The 16,625-nt window shown below is 41.7% G+C and overlaps 1 protein-coding gene across 2 annotated transcripts in view; it reads left to right on the top strand.

Annotated features, from left to right (window-relative positions):
• pgs1 (phosphatidylglycerophosphate synthase 1) overlaps positions 1–16,409 on the top strand; it is a 35,276-nt gene extending 18,867 nt beyond the window's left edge. For both annotated transcript variants that reach the window (XM_030755104.1, XM_030755105.1), the window contains exons 6-11: positions 3,284–3,462; positions 5,989–6,191; positions 7,258–7,549; positions 8,846–8,994; positions 9,093–9,213; positions 16,094–16,409. In XM_030755104.1, coding sequence (XP_030610964.1) covers positions 3,284–3,462; positions 5,989–6,191; positions 7,258–7,549; positions 8,846–8,994; positions 9,093–9,212 — 943 coding nt within the window. In that variant the 3' untranslated portion in view covers position 9,213; positions 16,094–16,409. The remainder of the gene's footprint in view (positions 1–3,283; positions 3,463–5,988; positions 6,192–7,257; positions 7,550–8,845; positions 8,995–9,092; positions 9,214–16,093) is intronic.
• Positions 16,410–16,625: the final 216 nt, after the last annotated feature.

A 16,625-nucleotide genomic window follows, 5' to 3' on the forward strand; every position in this document is an offset into this window, starting at 1 on the left:
AAAATGAAATCCTACCACCTCACAGCGCTCGCCTGCTTTCACACTTGTTATGATCATTTTGCATGAGGCGCTGTGCAGGTGCTTATTGGAATGGCATGGAAATGTTCTCGGCGCACATTTTGACTTGCGGTATTTGGGGAAAACAGAGCTGTTCCACAAACAGCAGGCGCAGTGCTGGTGTGGTTTCCAGTCCGTTTCTCTTCAGCACACAAAATGGCAAATTGAAGAAAAGAGTTTAGACATATTCTAGCAAATACTTGAAATATATGAAAATAATACATGTATTCAGTGCTTTGATTGTCCCCTCAAAATTGTAATGCATTAATGTGCAGGAGGCAGGGGGGACGCAGGTGGGTCCTGATGCCCTTTGTCCTCTTCAGTGCATGATTGTAAATACAATTGTATAACCTAGTAATACACAGGGTTGCAGTAGTTTAGAACTTCTGCTACTACTTATTTTTCCACAGTGGGTTTGCTTTCCTCAGTGTATTTTTTTTTATTCTTATTAGTTTAGTTTTAATTTTTTTTTGTATTGAGATTTTACAAACTTGTGACATTAACTTGTTCACCAAGGGGCAAGTGTATAACCCTCTCTTAGGAAGTAAAAGACTCACAGGGCAAGTTTATATGCATTAGACAGACACACTAACAATAATTTAACACTGACCTATGACTCATTCAAGCATAAAAAAAAGTGACCTAACTGAAAGGATGAACCAGTGTTGTGTCTACACATAGCAGACAACTTTCTAGCAGACCAAAAAGCCCCCAATTTTGAATTGTATATTTGTTGCAAGCAGCCTGTTGCAAAAACACATCATCTGTTCCCATTTCTATAGCTGAATCCATGAAAAATATCAAAGATAACACAGTTTGATAAATAGAGGCTTTCAGGCTCGATGGAATTGCACAAACTCTGTTTTTGCCTTGTATGCTGCATTTCCATGTATGTTTCAATAAATTGCTTTTCCATTTTCCTGGTAAATATTAGGAGAAATGAATGGTAGCTCAAGACTTTTGCACAGTACTGTACATACAGTTGTCATTTTCTTTTAATTAAATATAAAAATTTATCGCGTACATTGGCTAACATTCTTACTTTCAATGAAATGTTCATAATCTACTGTTAACTGTTGGCTCCCATCCACTGCTGCAATCCAGTGTCATCTTCTATCCAAATCAGCAGGAAAATGATAAAAAAGAGATTCCTTTCCTTTCTTTGATGAATGCTGCAGCCAAGAATGCAGCAGAATATAGTAGTGATGTTTGATACCACAGATTTCCTTTCTGATCCAATACTGAGTAAAATTCAAGCTGGTATCGGCGATCTCCTCCTTGAATTGCCACCTCATCGTGGTGGAGGGGTTTGTGTGTCCCAATGATCCCAGGAGCTATGTTACCTGGTAGGGTTTCCCATGGCAAACTGGTCCTGGTCCTTAATTTGCCTTCCCCTCCAATTAAGAGGGTTAAGTGAAAAGTCAAAAAAGTAACTTAAAGGGCCAAATTGTATGTTATTTTTGACATCAGTTCGCGGACCAGAAGGGGGTGTGGCCAGAAGCGGCCCATGGGCCGCAAGTTTGGGCACCCCTGCTGTAGTACCATCAACATTTCAACTCACTATACATCAATAGAATCTTTATAAAACTAATTATAATAATATGTATGAAGGACATTTATAGTAACTACAGAAAGTAGGTAAAAAGTGCACTAACCCACAAAGAAACTGGAAACCGTTTTCTGTATCTACATATTATGCGAGATACAGAAATGCCATAGCTGCACATGCTAATGAATGCATGGAGCGATTTCTACGTGATTTCAGGAAACCCGTTAGAGGAAGGATACAGCTGCTCTGAGACACGCTGAATGAATGATATGTAAGTGTAAACCCTCTGGGTTTCATGCAAAAAGAATTATTGCTCTATCTATCTATGTGGTTGCAGTTCTACCGGCAATTAAAAGCAATTACGCAATTGGGTCACAAAGGGCTACATGGACTAAAATGTATTTACGGTTGTGACCAGTTTGCGTTTGGTTACCCTGCAGTTGAATCTTGTGATTCACTGCCACTGCTACATTAATGGAGGCAGAAGGTCTTTCCATAATTAAAGTCGTTATAACTTTTAAAGGTGGGTGGTATTTATTTCTGATAGAAGTTTCTGATGTTTCTTTGGGCCCCTCCTGACTGGTTTTTGGTCCACCTGAGCTACAGTATTTAAAAATATCCTTTCCCCTGAGTAATATTACCTTTGAAGATATTTACACTTAAATCCTGCTAAGAATGTTTCCAAAAGATATTCTCAGATGAAGAGTCTGGAACCCTGAGGGCTTGTTTGTCTCTTTCTTGATAACCTCATATTGATGTGATATAAGACATTTTTGGCAGTTTGACATAGATTTTTTTAGCCCTCCCTTCACCTAAATCCTATCTGTCTTGTATAATCTTATTCAGAGTACATAAGGTGTTACTGCCAATGGGATGAAATGTTCTTCATTTCACAAGAACTATGTAGAAAAAAAAAAAAAAGGAGGACATTGGCATTGCTCCAGAGCCAACTTTGATGCATTACAGAAGTCCTAACATGCTTTGCATTCAGGTCCTCTGTTCATTTCCTCCTTGACAGCAAAACATGTTAAACAACCCTTCAAGACACGCTTGCAGGTTCAACTGGGCTCATGAACTTTTACTAATGATTAACGTCAGATTGTTCCAATTAATCCTGTGTTAATAACTTATAAAGTCACACCAGTAATGTTCCTTCCTTTAATCAGAACCGGGAGATGTTGCGAACAAGCAAGCGTCTGGTTCAACTTGAATTAAAGTGAGAATGACAGGCTTAAAATGAGTGTGAAAGGAGCTCAAACGGCTTGTGTGGGATAGAAAATGAAGCGAGAGGTTGCACCAAAGCCCGATACAGAATCATCAGCGATTATTTTCAATTGAAAATCATATGAAGCTACTCAAGTAGAGTCCCAAGATCTAAAATACTCGAACTGGAAATCAGGCTATATCTGTCATTGCTGTTTAAATAATCTGTGGGTGCACACATCAGTATGCAGCAAAAACAAGAAAAATTTCAACTTTGGAGACGTTTGTTTCTGTTTCCTTTTGTGAGTACATGATTATGGTCCCAGCACGAGTGGTACCATCCTTCCTCTTAAACACAGTTTCAGAAAAAAATGTTCATATGACCAAATTTTAATAACAGATATTTATAAAAATACCCCCTCAGGTTCCTCATTCCTCACTCTCTACTTTCTTTTCCCGGATCTTGTGTTGCAGGGCCAACCTGAGTGACTCGTACTTCACCAACAGACAGGACCGCTACGTTCTGCTGGAGAACTGCAGGGACGTCGCCGACTTCTTCTCCGACCTGGTGGAGGCCGTGGGAGACGTCTCCCTGCAGCTTCAACCCGACGACTCGGTCACCATGCTGGAAGGCATGGTGCACCCGTACAAAGGTGGAAACCAAACACATTCGAATCCCCAGCCTGTGCACACAGACAGATGTTTACACTCAGCATGTTTTGACAGCGTGTGACACTCCATGCTCACTTACAGCCTGTTTTCTGTACCAGGAGTTTGCTAATGGAGCTTGAAAGCTTAGACAGGCAGATACAGGCCAGGGAGGAGAGCTCTGTGAGAGCACAGTGAGGACGATGTAGAGAGAGCTCTTGCGGTTGGCTAGCCATGCAGCCGGATGTGAAACTGTCAGGGTTTTATCCACACACACACACACACACACACACACACACACACACACACACACACACACACACACACACACACACACACATATATATATTTGTACAGTGTGTCCGTAACTGGAGCGCAGGCTGCCAGGATGTTAGTTTGAGGGATGAATGACATCATGTCTGCAGGACTGGACCGCCATGGAAATGAACACCAGGAATAGAGTTGTGATGTCACAGTGTTGCTGGAAGAAGATATGAAGTGGGAACTGATATACACACACATAATTAATTCAGAAGCGCACGCACACACTAGAGAAATTCTAGTGAAAGACATTTGTGAGGATGACTGATGAGATTTGTTACTGATTATAACAATCACATTAAAAGAAAAAATAGGTTTGTCTGCAGTCAACAAGTAATGACTGATAATAAAAAAAGCTCAAAGTACTGTTGCTGTGCAGTTTGAAGGGCCCTTTCACCCATGTTTCTCACCTGTAGGGTTATCTGTCCTGATACAAGGATGAACAACATGCATTTGGTGTTATCAGAGGAATGATACAAATGGACTCAAGGAGCTTTTCAGCTAATGTGTTCACACCAGTGTGGTTGTTGATATAAGAGTCTCCAGAAAGCAGCGTATTATGCTCATTTTCAGCCCCCTTTTTGTATTCTTGGACTCTACTAGAGTAGCTTTGCATGATTTCTAATTCAAAATAATACTTGTATATCTCACCCTGGGCCTTTGTGTTGCCCCTCAGTTCATCCTTTGTCTGAAGCAACCGCCCCCCTTTAAGCCACCTCTCTTCTGATTGGCTGCCCTTCATAAACAGAAGGTTTGAACAGCAGGAGCATCTGCACTCATATGTGTGCCTGAAATAGCTGTGCTCTACATTGCTGTGACTTGTAGCTGCTTTTTCTGCAACATCCATCCATCCATTCATCCATGTGGATGCCGATGCACATAGTTCGCAGAGGTCTCCAGCTTTCTGCAGAGACAATCACTACATGTGATCTTCAGATTAGCTGAAGAACAGTGCGTAGAGAGCTTCATGGGTTGGGTTTCCTTGGCCAAGTTGCTGCATCCAAGCCTTACATCACCAAGTGCGATGCAGCGTGTCAGATGCAGTGGTGTAAAGTGGAGACATGTTCTCTGGAGTCACAAATCACACTTCTCCATCTGGCAATCCAATGGACGAGTCTGGATTTGACGGTTGCCAGGAGAACGTGTTTGTCTGACTGCAAGTGTAAAGTTTGATGGAGGGGGGATTGTGGTATGGGGTTGTTTTTTTTAGGAGTTGGGCTCCTAAAAAAAACAAACTCTTAATTCTTCAGCATACCAAGACATTTGGCCAATTTCATGCTCCCAACTTTCTGGGAAACAATTTGGGGATGGCCCCTTCCTGTTCAAACATGACTGCATACGAGTTCAGAAAGCAAGATCCATAAAGACATGGATGAGTGAGTCTGGTATGGAAGAACTTGACTGGCCTGCACAGAGTCCTGACCTCAACCCCACAGAATGTCTTTGGGATGAATTAGAGCAGAGACTGCGAGCCAGGCCTTTTCATTCAACATCAAGTCTGACCTCACAAATGTGCTTCTGGAAGAATGTTCAAAAGTTCCCATAAACACTCCTAAACCATGTGGAAAGGTATCCCAGAAGACTTGAAGCTGTTATAATTGCAAAGGGTGGGCCGGCATATTAAACCCTATGGATTAAAAATGGGATGTCCCTCAAGTTCATATGCGTGTGAAGGCATATGAACAATATAGTGCAATATAGTGTATTTATAATGTCCACTAGGTGGCAACCCCTGTGGTTCCAGAAAGACTTATGGTCCTGTAAATGTCTGCGGGAAAACAACCCTCAGCCCTGACCTCTGTGATCAGAGGAGGACTTTACAAACTGATAGGTGACGTCACAGTGGCTATGTCCATCTTTTATACTGTTCATGACTGTAAAGCAAGTTTAATTGGCTGGAACCGCTGGTTGTGTGGGGTGGTTAGAAGCTCTGCCCTGTATACTCAATTTGTGTTTGCTTACTATAAACATAACTATTATTTTAACTCTGCACTGTTTACTAAACCTTTTCTAACTTGAGAGTTTTTTTTAAAAATATTAAACCTGAATAATTCTCATTCAGAAAGGAAGTTGGTTTATCACAGTGTCACCACTACATGAGTAACATACACTCACGACCCAGAACACTGTGACCCAGAGATCAGTCTCACCCCATCTCCCACTTGGAGTCCACTGTGCACTCACTCCCACTGTATCTCCATGACAACTAGGCAACCGGCTGGACTTCTCGGCAGCGGCGAGAAAGCGGATCATGGAGGTGGTAAACTCGGCCCATATTAGGCAGCAGCTGCTCCTGAACCAGTCGGAGGACTCTGAGGACGAGGGGATGAGCGAGGTGGAGGAGGACACCTGGGTGTTCCCGCTGGTGCAGATGAAACCTATCGGCATCAGGGTGGACGAGCAGGTCACGCAGGTGAGCCTCAGTACCTCATCTGATTGGTATATTTGTAATTAAATATGAACTTTGCTGCTTTGCTGAACCTCTTACTCATTTTCCTCTTACCTAATTACACACATCACTTCAGGTTTCTTTTTTCCTGCCTCCAAAGGCAGGACCCCTCCCTCCTTTCATTGTTATAATAACCATTTCTCTTACTTAACCGTTTCAATTACTCAGGCATGAAAGGCATTTCTGGTTATCACATGGTTTGAAATAATAGAAAGGGAAAAAAATGCTGAGGTTTCTGTCACCTTAAGTGACTCATTGCTTGTTTCTGTAAATGGTAATTATATTTAGACACCACCCAAAGGCCCATTCTGAGTGAGGGTGAACCCTGCACTCATTACATGTTTTGTTCAAATGACTAATAAAATGATCCATGTCTACTAAACCATTAATCACACATAATTGAGCAGTTATTGTTTTATAGTTACATATTCTGGGAATAAATAAAAGTGATCACTACTGCAATCTACTGTAATTCAGCCACCAATAAATATAAGTAATGATAAAACGAGGAGCCCGAGATGAACAATAAAGAAACTCTTATCAGGTTCCTGACATTATGAATCTATTACCGGCAATAAAAAGGTTACCTTAATCCCCTCCTATTAATATTTTGAGAAATCTTTTTATGACAGTTTGCTAAAATAAAATATGCAGTACTGTGCAAAAGTCTTGAGACACTCCTCATTTCTTTATATTTCTTAATATTAATATAATATATATTTATATTTCTTTAGATATTTATAACTTCATGATTGCGTATGTGTGACACATTTAGGGAATATCTGTAAATTGTAGCTATAAAATAATGTGGATTACTTCCTCCCCGAATGGGTGGCGTCCACGTCTAATTAAGTCCCGTGTTTTAAATTGTTACTGTCGTAATTAATCAATCAGATAAGAGCAAACAAATTGAGGGAAATAAAAATAAGCATGTTGTCATATCATTAACAGGGTGTCTGTGTATTCGGCTGAGTAAAATAAACAAAAATGTGGCTTTTTCTTCACACCCTGCATCTCCTCGTCCCTCCAGCGCCTGCTGACGGACACCGGGTCGGACTCTACCGTGTTTCTCACATCGGGTTACTTCAATCTGACGCGGGCGTACATGCGGCTCGTGCTCAGGGCTGGAGCCAACTACCGCATCCTCACCGCCTCCCCCGAGGTCAACGGGTTCTTTGGGGCCAAGGGTGTCGCTGGAGCGATCCCTGCAGCGTACACCCACATTGCCAGGCAGTTTTACAAACAGGTGTGCCAGCTGGGCCAACAGGAGAGAGTGCACCTGCATGAGTACCACCGACCACAGTGGACCTTCCACGCTAAAGGTGGGTGAGACTAAAGTAGACATACTGAATACAGCGCTGTGTGAAAGTCTTGAGCCACCCTGCTGAAAAAATGGGAAGTAAGTGCAGCAATTTATTGAAACGTGCAAACATGGAACATGGAAACACGGCATATAAGGCAAAAACAGAGATTTTACTAGTCTAACGAACATGCACACCATGCTGAGATATGTTTTTGGCTAATAGCTCTTTAGAAATCACCATGTTGATGTAAAAATACTATTTCATGCCCATCAGACTGTTTTATCTTTGGCATTTTTCACAGATTCAACTAAAGAATGTGTTTATGTGACAAACTTTTTAAAATCGGTTCTTTTAAGTTGTTTGTTATGCATTATCTGGTTCATCACTGTAGTTAAGTGCCTTTTTATGCTTGAGTGATTCAGTGTAAAGTGGTTTAATGAACAAAAAAGTAAGTGTGGCTCCTTAGGCGCAAAAAAAGAAAAACCCCATTGGCGCTTGAGTAATGAAATACTTTTTAGATGTTTGTCTGTCCAGGCCATATTTATGGGCTATTTCCATGAAACGTGGTTAAATTCAGTGCTGAAACTGAGCATTTTAACATTACACTCTTTGGGGATTGACTCGTTTTTTGGAGACAGTCTCAAGTGTCCATTAAAGGAACTACAGTTTACAGGTTAACTTCACTTTTCTTTTTTTTTAGTCCAGGAAGGGGCAGCTTGATTCTGCCAGAAGACAAACTTAACATCCTGAAGAGATCCTTCATTGTTATAAAGGGACACATCACGTGAATCTCAAGTGATTGATTGCATTATGAGAACATGCCAGGTTTTGCAGGACATTCAGTTTGTTGTTCTCCTCTTATTTTCCACTAATGTGTCCAAAATAAATTTATTCTCTTTTGACAAATGGCAACAACTGCTCCCCCCCCCCACCCCAAGCAAAAAGTACTCGTGGATCAACATCTAATGAGAGATTGCGATCTAAGCCAGGACTGAACGTCCACATGAGTTGTGTTTGTCTCAGTGAAAATAATAAAACACATTACTCTCGCTGTTCTGTCTGCTCTGCTGTTCTTCTTGTGGTCACAGTGGTATGTAGCGTGAGAGATGAGGGCTTGTACAGTCACTGTGTTGTAGCCTCAGGACGAGGATGCACACTCACTCTCTCTCATATTTTGGGGTTTTGGATCGGTGCTGGGGATTTCTGCATGTGCTTCCTTTTAGTTGTGGTTTGGGCCGGCAGAAATCTCTGCTGGAAGCGGCTCTCTGAAGCATTACCTCCTCGCTGGCTCACTCCGCTTCTCCTCTCTTACAGGTCTGTGGTATTACCTCCAGGGGCAGGATCGGCCTTGTCTCACTCTAATTGGCTCCCCTAATTTCGGTTACCGCTCAGTTCACCGTGACCTGGAGGCCCAGATCGCCATAGTAACGGAGAATGAGGCGCTTCAGAGCCAGCTGCAGGAGGTCGGCTCTTTGTTTTCCACAAGCCACAGCCAGACGTGATGATGAATGAATGTGTAAGTCTGTGTAACTGAATGAACACCTGTGTTTTAATCTCCCAGGAGCAGGAGATGTTGTATCAGCGCTCCACTGAAGTGTCCAGCTCTACGTTCGAGCGGCCCGACCGCCACGTCAAACTGTGGGTGAAACTGGTCACGCCGCTCATCAAGAACTTCTTCTGAGGTGCAGCCAGACACGTGCACAACTCGCTACACTTGAACACACTTAAAATGAGTTGTTTATTAAAAGGGTGATTTCGCTTTATTGCAGCTTATTTTCCTTTTTATGGGAGGAAAAAAAAAAAGTTGAATTTGGTCATAAAGACGAGCTAAGAGGGAAGAGTTTATCAAATTGTTATGAGACAGGGTAGGAACCGTGTAGAGTAGGCATGAATAGAGTAAAATATTAAATGCATTTTATGTGCATGTTAATCATTGTCAAGGGGAACAGGGATGAAAACACGTTGCTGTCCGTGAGGCCCTTTGGAAAGCCAAAAGAAAATTGTGCTCAAAAATATTTAAATGTAACAAAAATGGGCATTTTTAGAGTCATTCAGCTCATTGTTTTGGGTTTGTCATCCCTCTCATCAAACTTGTTTCTTGTAGCAGCAAAAAACAAACAAAAAAACACTAGCTGGTGGAGGCCAAAAATAGAGCTAAAGAGAGAATATTAGAATCATATTCAGCATTTATAGAGGGAGTTGGCTCCAAATGAATCATCTTCAGATTATCAAATAAAAGCTTTTATAAGCTGATAATATGTTAATAAATATCCATCCATCCATCCATCCATCCTCTTCCACTCATCCTGTTCTGGGTTGCGGGGGGGTGCTGGAGCCTATCCCAGCTGATATAGGGCAAGAGGCAGAGTACACCCTGTAGAGGTCGCCAGCCTGTTGCAGGGCCAACACAGAGAGACAGACAACCATTCACACTCACATTCACACCTACGGGCAATTTAGAGTGACCAATCAGTCTAACCCCAGTAACTGCATGTCTTTGGACTGTGGGAGGAACCTGGAGTACCCAGGGGAAACCCACGCAGACACGGGGAGAACATGCAAACGCCACACAGAAAGACTCCAGCCAAGGTGGAATCGAACCTAGAGCCACCACGCCATGGCGCTGCCCGTTAATAAATATCAATAAATGTAACTTCATACAAACCTTAAGCGTTAAAGAGGACAATCTAAACCAGGGATACGCAGTTTGTTGTTGCTCTGATGGATATTTTTATACAAATTAACTCCGAATAAAAGGTAAAACTCAGTTTATCACATAAAACCGTAATACATGGATGGGTGCTGTGCCTGCAGGCATGCAGATGCTGTACTGGTGTGTTGTGATCAAAAGAGAAAGCAAAGCTGTCGCTTTACTGGGCGATCTACGTTTTTACCCTCACCTATGGCCACGAGTTCTGTGTAGGATTGGTTGGTTTCTTTGAGAGGGGCTCAGAGTTTTTACTCCACCACACTGAAAGGAGCCCGTTGAGGAGGTTCAGGGATCTAAGATGCCTTCTGGGCACCTCCTAGTTTACAGCATGTCCTACCAGGAGGAGGGCCCAGGGCAGACCCACAACACACTGATGAGATCATTCAGCTGGCTTGGAGATCCCTCAGGCTGCAGGACAAATTAAGCCGGCCACAGGGTGCTTCTTGATCTGTGACCATTTTCTCATTATCTAAATAAAATGAATTAAAGAGGGTTCAGCCTTAAAACATTTATAAATAAAGCAGTAAACTGTAACAGAGGCCTATAATGTCAGTCCTGAGACAAGCTTGAATGTCTTGCTTCAAGAAGCAACTCGCTGAGCCCGCTTAAGCTAAACACATGCAAAGGAAAGCTCCAGCAGCCGAGGTGGGCTCTCATGTAACTTCCTGTTCCTAAGACTGACTTCGAGGTTGTTTTTCTTGATGACTCAGAGGACAAAAACTAATTGCCAACTGTCATTTTGAAAAATTATCCTCGGGCAAAGCAAGCTAAGTGTTATCTAAACGGTTACGCTTAGAGCCCGTCTGGTTGGCTGACTGCTTTTCCTTTTCTCGCAATAAGTTCAGTTTCATTATCAGCGTGCCTCGTTAACTTCCAGTGCAGCTCCACAAGGTCTTTGACGCCTCCGGCTCAACTTCAACTTTATTACTGCTGGACTTATAGATTAAAATACCCGTGCAGATCGGTATGCTACCAGCTGTATCAGCTGCATTAACACTGAGCACAAAAAGCACATTTTGAGCCTTGTATGCTTTTCTGCATACAAACTAAACAGCCTTATATACTGTATATCATATGCTGCCAGTTATAATGCATTTGCACAATGGTACACTCAAATATCAAATATAGTCATCATTTTACATGATGCACTTGTCAAATACATCTAGTTGGCTCATTAAATTGTTTTTTTTTTTGTTGTTGTTTTTACTTTTTTCTTCTCAGTCCCAGAGAAACGACTCGTTTTATGTGACAAACTAAAGGAAATCAGTTATTTCTAATGAAACAAAGGAGGTCGTTGCATTTGAGAGAGGTGATTTCTTTTTTCTTTGGAGAAATGACTGCAGGAAGATCAGTGTCAGTCCTAAAATATACTTAAGTAAAAAAGCAACATCAGTATTATCAGCTAATAAAAAAACAGCAGCAGATTTCCTCATAACTGTCTCACTTTATGCACCATTTCCAGTATTTTTATTCAGTTTTCTGCAATTTTTGCAGAGTAGACAAAATACAGCCTCAAACATGATTTTGCAGAGACACACACACACACACACACACATACACACACACACACGGAGTAAAACAGGCTGCGGCTTCTTCGAAATGTGTGCAGTCATTGCGGTGAGTCCCAAATCGCAGGTCCCGTCTTCGCCTTCCCAGCAGCCCAAATCACCAAAGTGAGAGCAGGGACAGCGTGTCGGCTGATTCACTGCTGCGTGAGTCATCGTGGTGTTATGGTGATGATTTGATACTGAGGTCTGGGTAACCGTGAATCCTGTCAGGACTTGGCGAGGTGAACTCACTGAGGGTTCAGCAGCTCAAAAACAGAGTGAGCAGAGACAGTTTTGGGGCTTTTTTTTGTGAAGGCAGACTGTTAAAGTTGTGGGAATGTCATAAAACGAAGCTCAGCCAGAAGGGAAACCTGTCAAGATACAGCTGAAGATTGATGGAGACACTCTCAGCATATTTTTTTTTTTTTTTTTTTTTTGTGGTAGTTTCTGAGAACAGGAAGTGTTGCAGACTGGATACTGACGGTAAATGGGTGGCGTCTCACCGCTACCTGAACAGAGTCCTGAAAATAGTGAGTGATGTGCTGCCAAAGGGAAACAGACTAAAATAGATCATCTTTCAGTCTCAAACAATGATCTGTGTAAGAGCGTATTCAGGCTTATTGTTGGAAAAATGGTAAGAAGAGAAAAAAAGTTGTAAATCCTCAAGTTACTAACTCAGTGACGCACACACAGGTCTGCAAGACTCATCAATGCCTCCAGGCTCAAAGCTGGCCTCAACTCTGACATCATATTTAGATAAGAGCTGGAAATACAAACAGATGTGAGATCTGATCTTAATCTCTTTGAATAAGTCTGAGCCACTTCAAGTGTAAAAGTAGTTTTATTCTTTTTCTCTACACATTTCACCAAAGAGAGAGCTGTCACACACACTTTTAAAACTCACGCTTTTTAGAGATTTGACATCTATTATGCATTTGACTTTAATTAGCAGTTAATCAGCCATTTCTAACAGCAGCCTTCACGTCAAAGCCCTGCACTGTGAATGCCTCATTGAGGAAACTTTGTGGGAAAATAAAGCTCTAAGAACAAGTGAATGAGGCTGGTGGTATTCCGTGTTTAAATCCAGTAAATCCAATAAAAGCTCAACAAAATGAATAAGAAATGGATCCTGATATCTGCAGTTTTGTGTGCAGCCAGTGGCTCATGAATCTCATTGCAAAAAAAGAGAGAACCCAATAAAATAAAACTGAGCATATTTGGGCAACTTCATTGAAAATAAATACAGCAGACCCTTAAAGTAAATTAATGGAGTCACATTTGACCTATTTGATGATTTTCAGGTGTTTAAAATTGAGATTAAGTTCCCAGTGCTGTGATATTACAGTCAGCTTTTAATCATATAAATTCATATAAGCTAGTACGCACCCATGTCATTGTGGTCATTTTATTAGGTGACAAGCCGCAATCTGATGGCGTCATACAACATACATCATTTATATCATAATATTCTTCTTGTGGATCTATATCAGGTTTTATTATTGCAAAATGAAAAGAACATGATGGGTTTTAGAAGATGATTATAGGTGCATGAATAATAAAAATGGGTCATTTCAGCCCTGACAGGTGTTTGCCAGGCAACAGGATTACATAGTAATATGTGACATAGATAAGAACCTCCAGGAGCCTGAGATATACCTGTGGTTGGTTTGATTGCACACAGAGATGTCATAAGATGTAGTAAGATAATAATAATAATTTTAGTACATTAATGGTGCATTTGTAGCCCACAGTGTTTAAACATATAAAACAACAATCTAAAAGAAATAAAATAAAAACAGTACATCACATTAAAGAGCCAACATAACATAAAAATATTAAAATATATTTAATTTTTACAAATTATTTCTAAGTGCTATAAAAATACAGCAATAATAAGACATTATCTTGCATATTTTAATAGATTCATTATAGGAGACGTATATATGATTTTGAATTTGAAAGCATAGCTGGAAAAAAGCTGGATCTGAAGGTCTGTGAAGGGAAATAAGGCACTGTTTGAGGGACACTGTACACAGCCCCGCTGCAGTCTTCATGATAACCAGTGTAAACCACCTTTTATAGAAATCATCACAGCTGCAAATGTTTATTAAATCACTGCTGAAAACAACCCCCAACATGCTCACTATTTATTCCTCCAGTTTCAGGAGAATCAGGCTCGGCTGTTCTCCAGTTATCCTTTCTCACATTTAGCACAAATAAGGAAACGGTCCACCTCAGATCTGTTCACACTGCCGGAAATATTCAGTTTTCACAGATCTGGCACGTTAAATAGCGCTGAATGTCCGGTCTGACTGTGTCGGGGTTTGCGTCCTCACATGCACCTACATGCCAGGTAAGAAAATGCAGGGCGGTTGTGCATATGTGGGGGGGGGAATAAATGCTGATTCGGTAACTGAGTCAGTGTGAAAGCCTGAACTCTTTATTCGCAGCCTGCTTTTAAAGGCTGAACTGGTGTGAGGCTGAAATCCACAGAATGTGCCGTCAGTCGTTTCCAGCTCAGCTGTTGTTGAAAGCTGTCTGCATGTCATGATTTAGAGGAGATGATGCGACTTCAGTCAACGGGAAGGCCGCGAGGATGTTTGCATTCGTGAGGAAGCGCGTGCGAGTCACGTTTATGAAATATAGTTACCTCTGAGTGTTCCGTGTCATTTAAAGCTCCTGTTTCAAAACGTTTGTTCTTTAATGAGAGCTCACAGCTCGGTTCCCGAAGCAAAGCGGCCTCACTGACCCCAGTTGCACTTTCAAATTGATTGTTGAATTTTTGTGTTTATCGTTGAACTTTTCTTTAAAGAATTTTTTTTTTCCCTTTTCTGTGATTTTTCAGAAAAATCACAATAAATAACCTGCGTGTATGTTTAGAGCACACTTTGTTCAAGCCCCCTCCTGTTTTGTATCCATCTGGCATTGTGATCTGTGTACTCGTACCGCTTATCTCCTCTTTTTTCCCCGACAGAGGAAAAAACAAATCATGGCCCTCCAACAATGGCTTTGCCGGTTAAAAGGATAAAAAGTTCTTATCAGCAGTGCAGGCTTTCTATTGTTGGAAACTAGTGACAACAGGCTGGAGCCTCTCCAAACTACACCCGTTATAACGCTGATGTCCTCGCAGCATCACCCAGGTTTAAACGGGCTGGTGGGGATTTGAGAAGGATTCTTCTGCCCTCTAGTGGTGGAACAGATTTCTGGCACCAGCGTGACCTTTTAAATAAAGCAATCCCAGAACTTTTTCATCTATATGTGGTGCAGCTGCAAGACTTTTTCCACATTTATTTTATTTAAACAGAAAAATGTGACTCTTAATTTTCATTTGAAGGAGTGTCTTAGCCAGCTCCTCCAGCTGAGGGGCAAGAGCCCCAGAGAACCCGAGGCAACAGGAAGCCAGCCCTCCCCGCGGGCCAGCAGCAGGGCCCCAGGTCCCAGGTGCCCGAGAACCACCCGACACCCCGCAGAGCCCCCCCACCGCCGAAGAGGCTAAAGCCACCCTGAACAACACCAGAACATGCAGCCCTGCTCCGGAACCCCAAAGCTTTCTTTAAAGATATGAAATAGTGGGGTCAGAGGTCAAATGTGACATATTTGGATGCAAACTGTAATGTGATATAGAATCAACATTTATACCAGTTTCCTAAATGTTGCCAATACAAACAAAGGCAGGAGAATTTTATGCAGAGTTTTTAAGATAAGATATTTGATGGAAGTTTGACCTTGTTTGACCTTGAAGAAGGGGTCAGAGGTCCAAAGTAACGTGATGTTTATAATCCCCATCTATCATTCCCTACATGCCTTTATGCTGTCAATGCAAACAAAGGCAGTAGCTCTATATAGCCTATCACTTTGACCTTTAGATCAATCTATTGACCTTGAAGGAGAGGTCAGAGGTCAGATATTATACGGTACTTTCTGTATGCCGACGATACACACCACACTTGTAGGAATCATAGTTTTTAAGTTATAAGGATTTTGGGGAATTTTCGACCAATAAATCATTGAGTTGGTGGATATAAAGCAAATTTTGATGGCTTGTTAACAAGGCCGCACTCTGCACCCCTACAGAGTTTTATCAGAATTCATTCAAAGCTTTTTGAGCGATCGTGTTTACAGACAGAATGAGACACGCATGCAAATACTACCAAAAACACAGGTGCAGGTAATGAGGAAGACCTCGAACCGGCTGCCAGACTGTCAGCCTTCGCGTCACGTCCTTCGTGATAACAACAAACCACAACTAAGAATCCCTCAGAAATCAACACAATCCTGAAACATCTTTCCTCTGTTTCTGAGCAGGTGGCAGACGGCGCACACCTGTCCTGAGTTCTGAGTTGAAGGTCTCGGTGGAGGCGGACGTCAGCCAGCTCCCGTAGAAGAAGCACACTGGACTGTGAACGGCACGCTGGGAGCCAGCGTCTTCAGTATGTCCCAGGAAGTGACTAAGATACGCACACACAGCAGGACGTGTATGTGGTGGACTCAGGAGGTAAATCCTCTTTGTTAAAGCTTTGGATCCATTTTCACTCTGTTACACTCTTTATGTATTAACATGTGATGTCATAGCACTGTGGGACTCTGGTTTTGTAGTGTTGCTAACTACAAGCCTTTAAAAAATACATAAATAAAAAATATTATATATATATATATATATATATATATATAAATTATTATTATTATTATTTCTGTTAGCATGCATACACTTCCGCAGGTATGTGTTGCATGCACAGGTAATAAACAGACTCTGTGTGAACGTCTCCGATCAAACGAAGATTGATCGGTAAACACGAGGGAGGTGACGAACCCTCGAGGAGCCTTTTACGCTGTGTTT

Source organism: Archocentrus centrarchus, chromosome 19 (assembly GCF_007364275.1).
Source record: "Archocentrus centrarchus isolate MPI-CPG fArcCen1 chromosome 19, fArcCen1, whole genome shotgun sequence".
NCBI classification, from domain to species: Eukaryota; Metazoa; Chordata; class Actinopteri; order Cichliformes; family Cichlidae; genus Archocentrus; species Archocentrus centrarchus.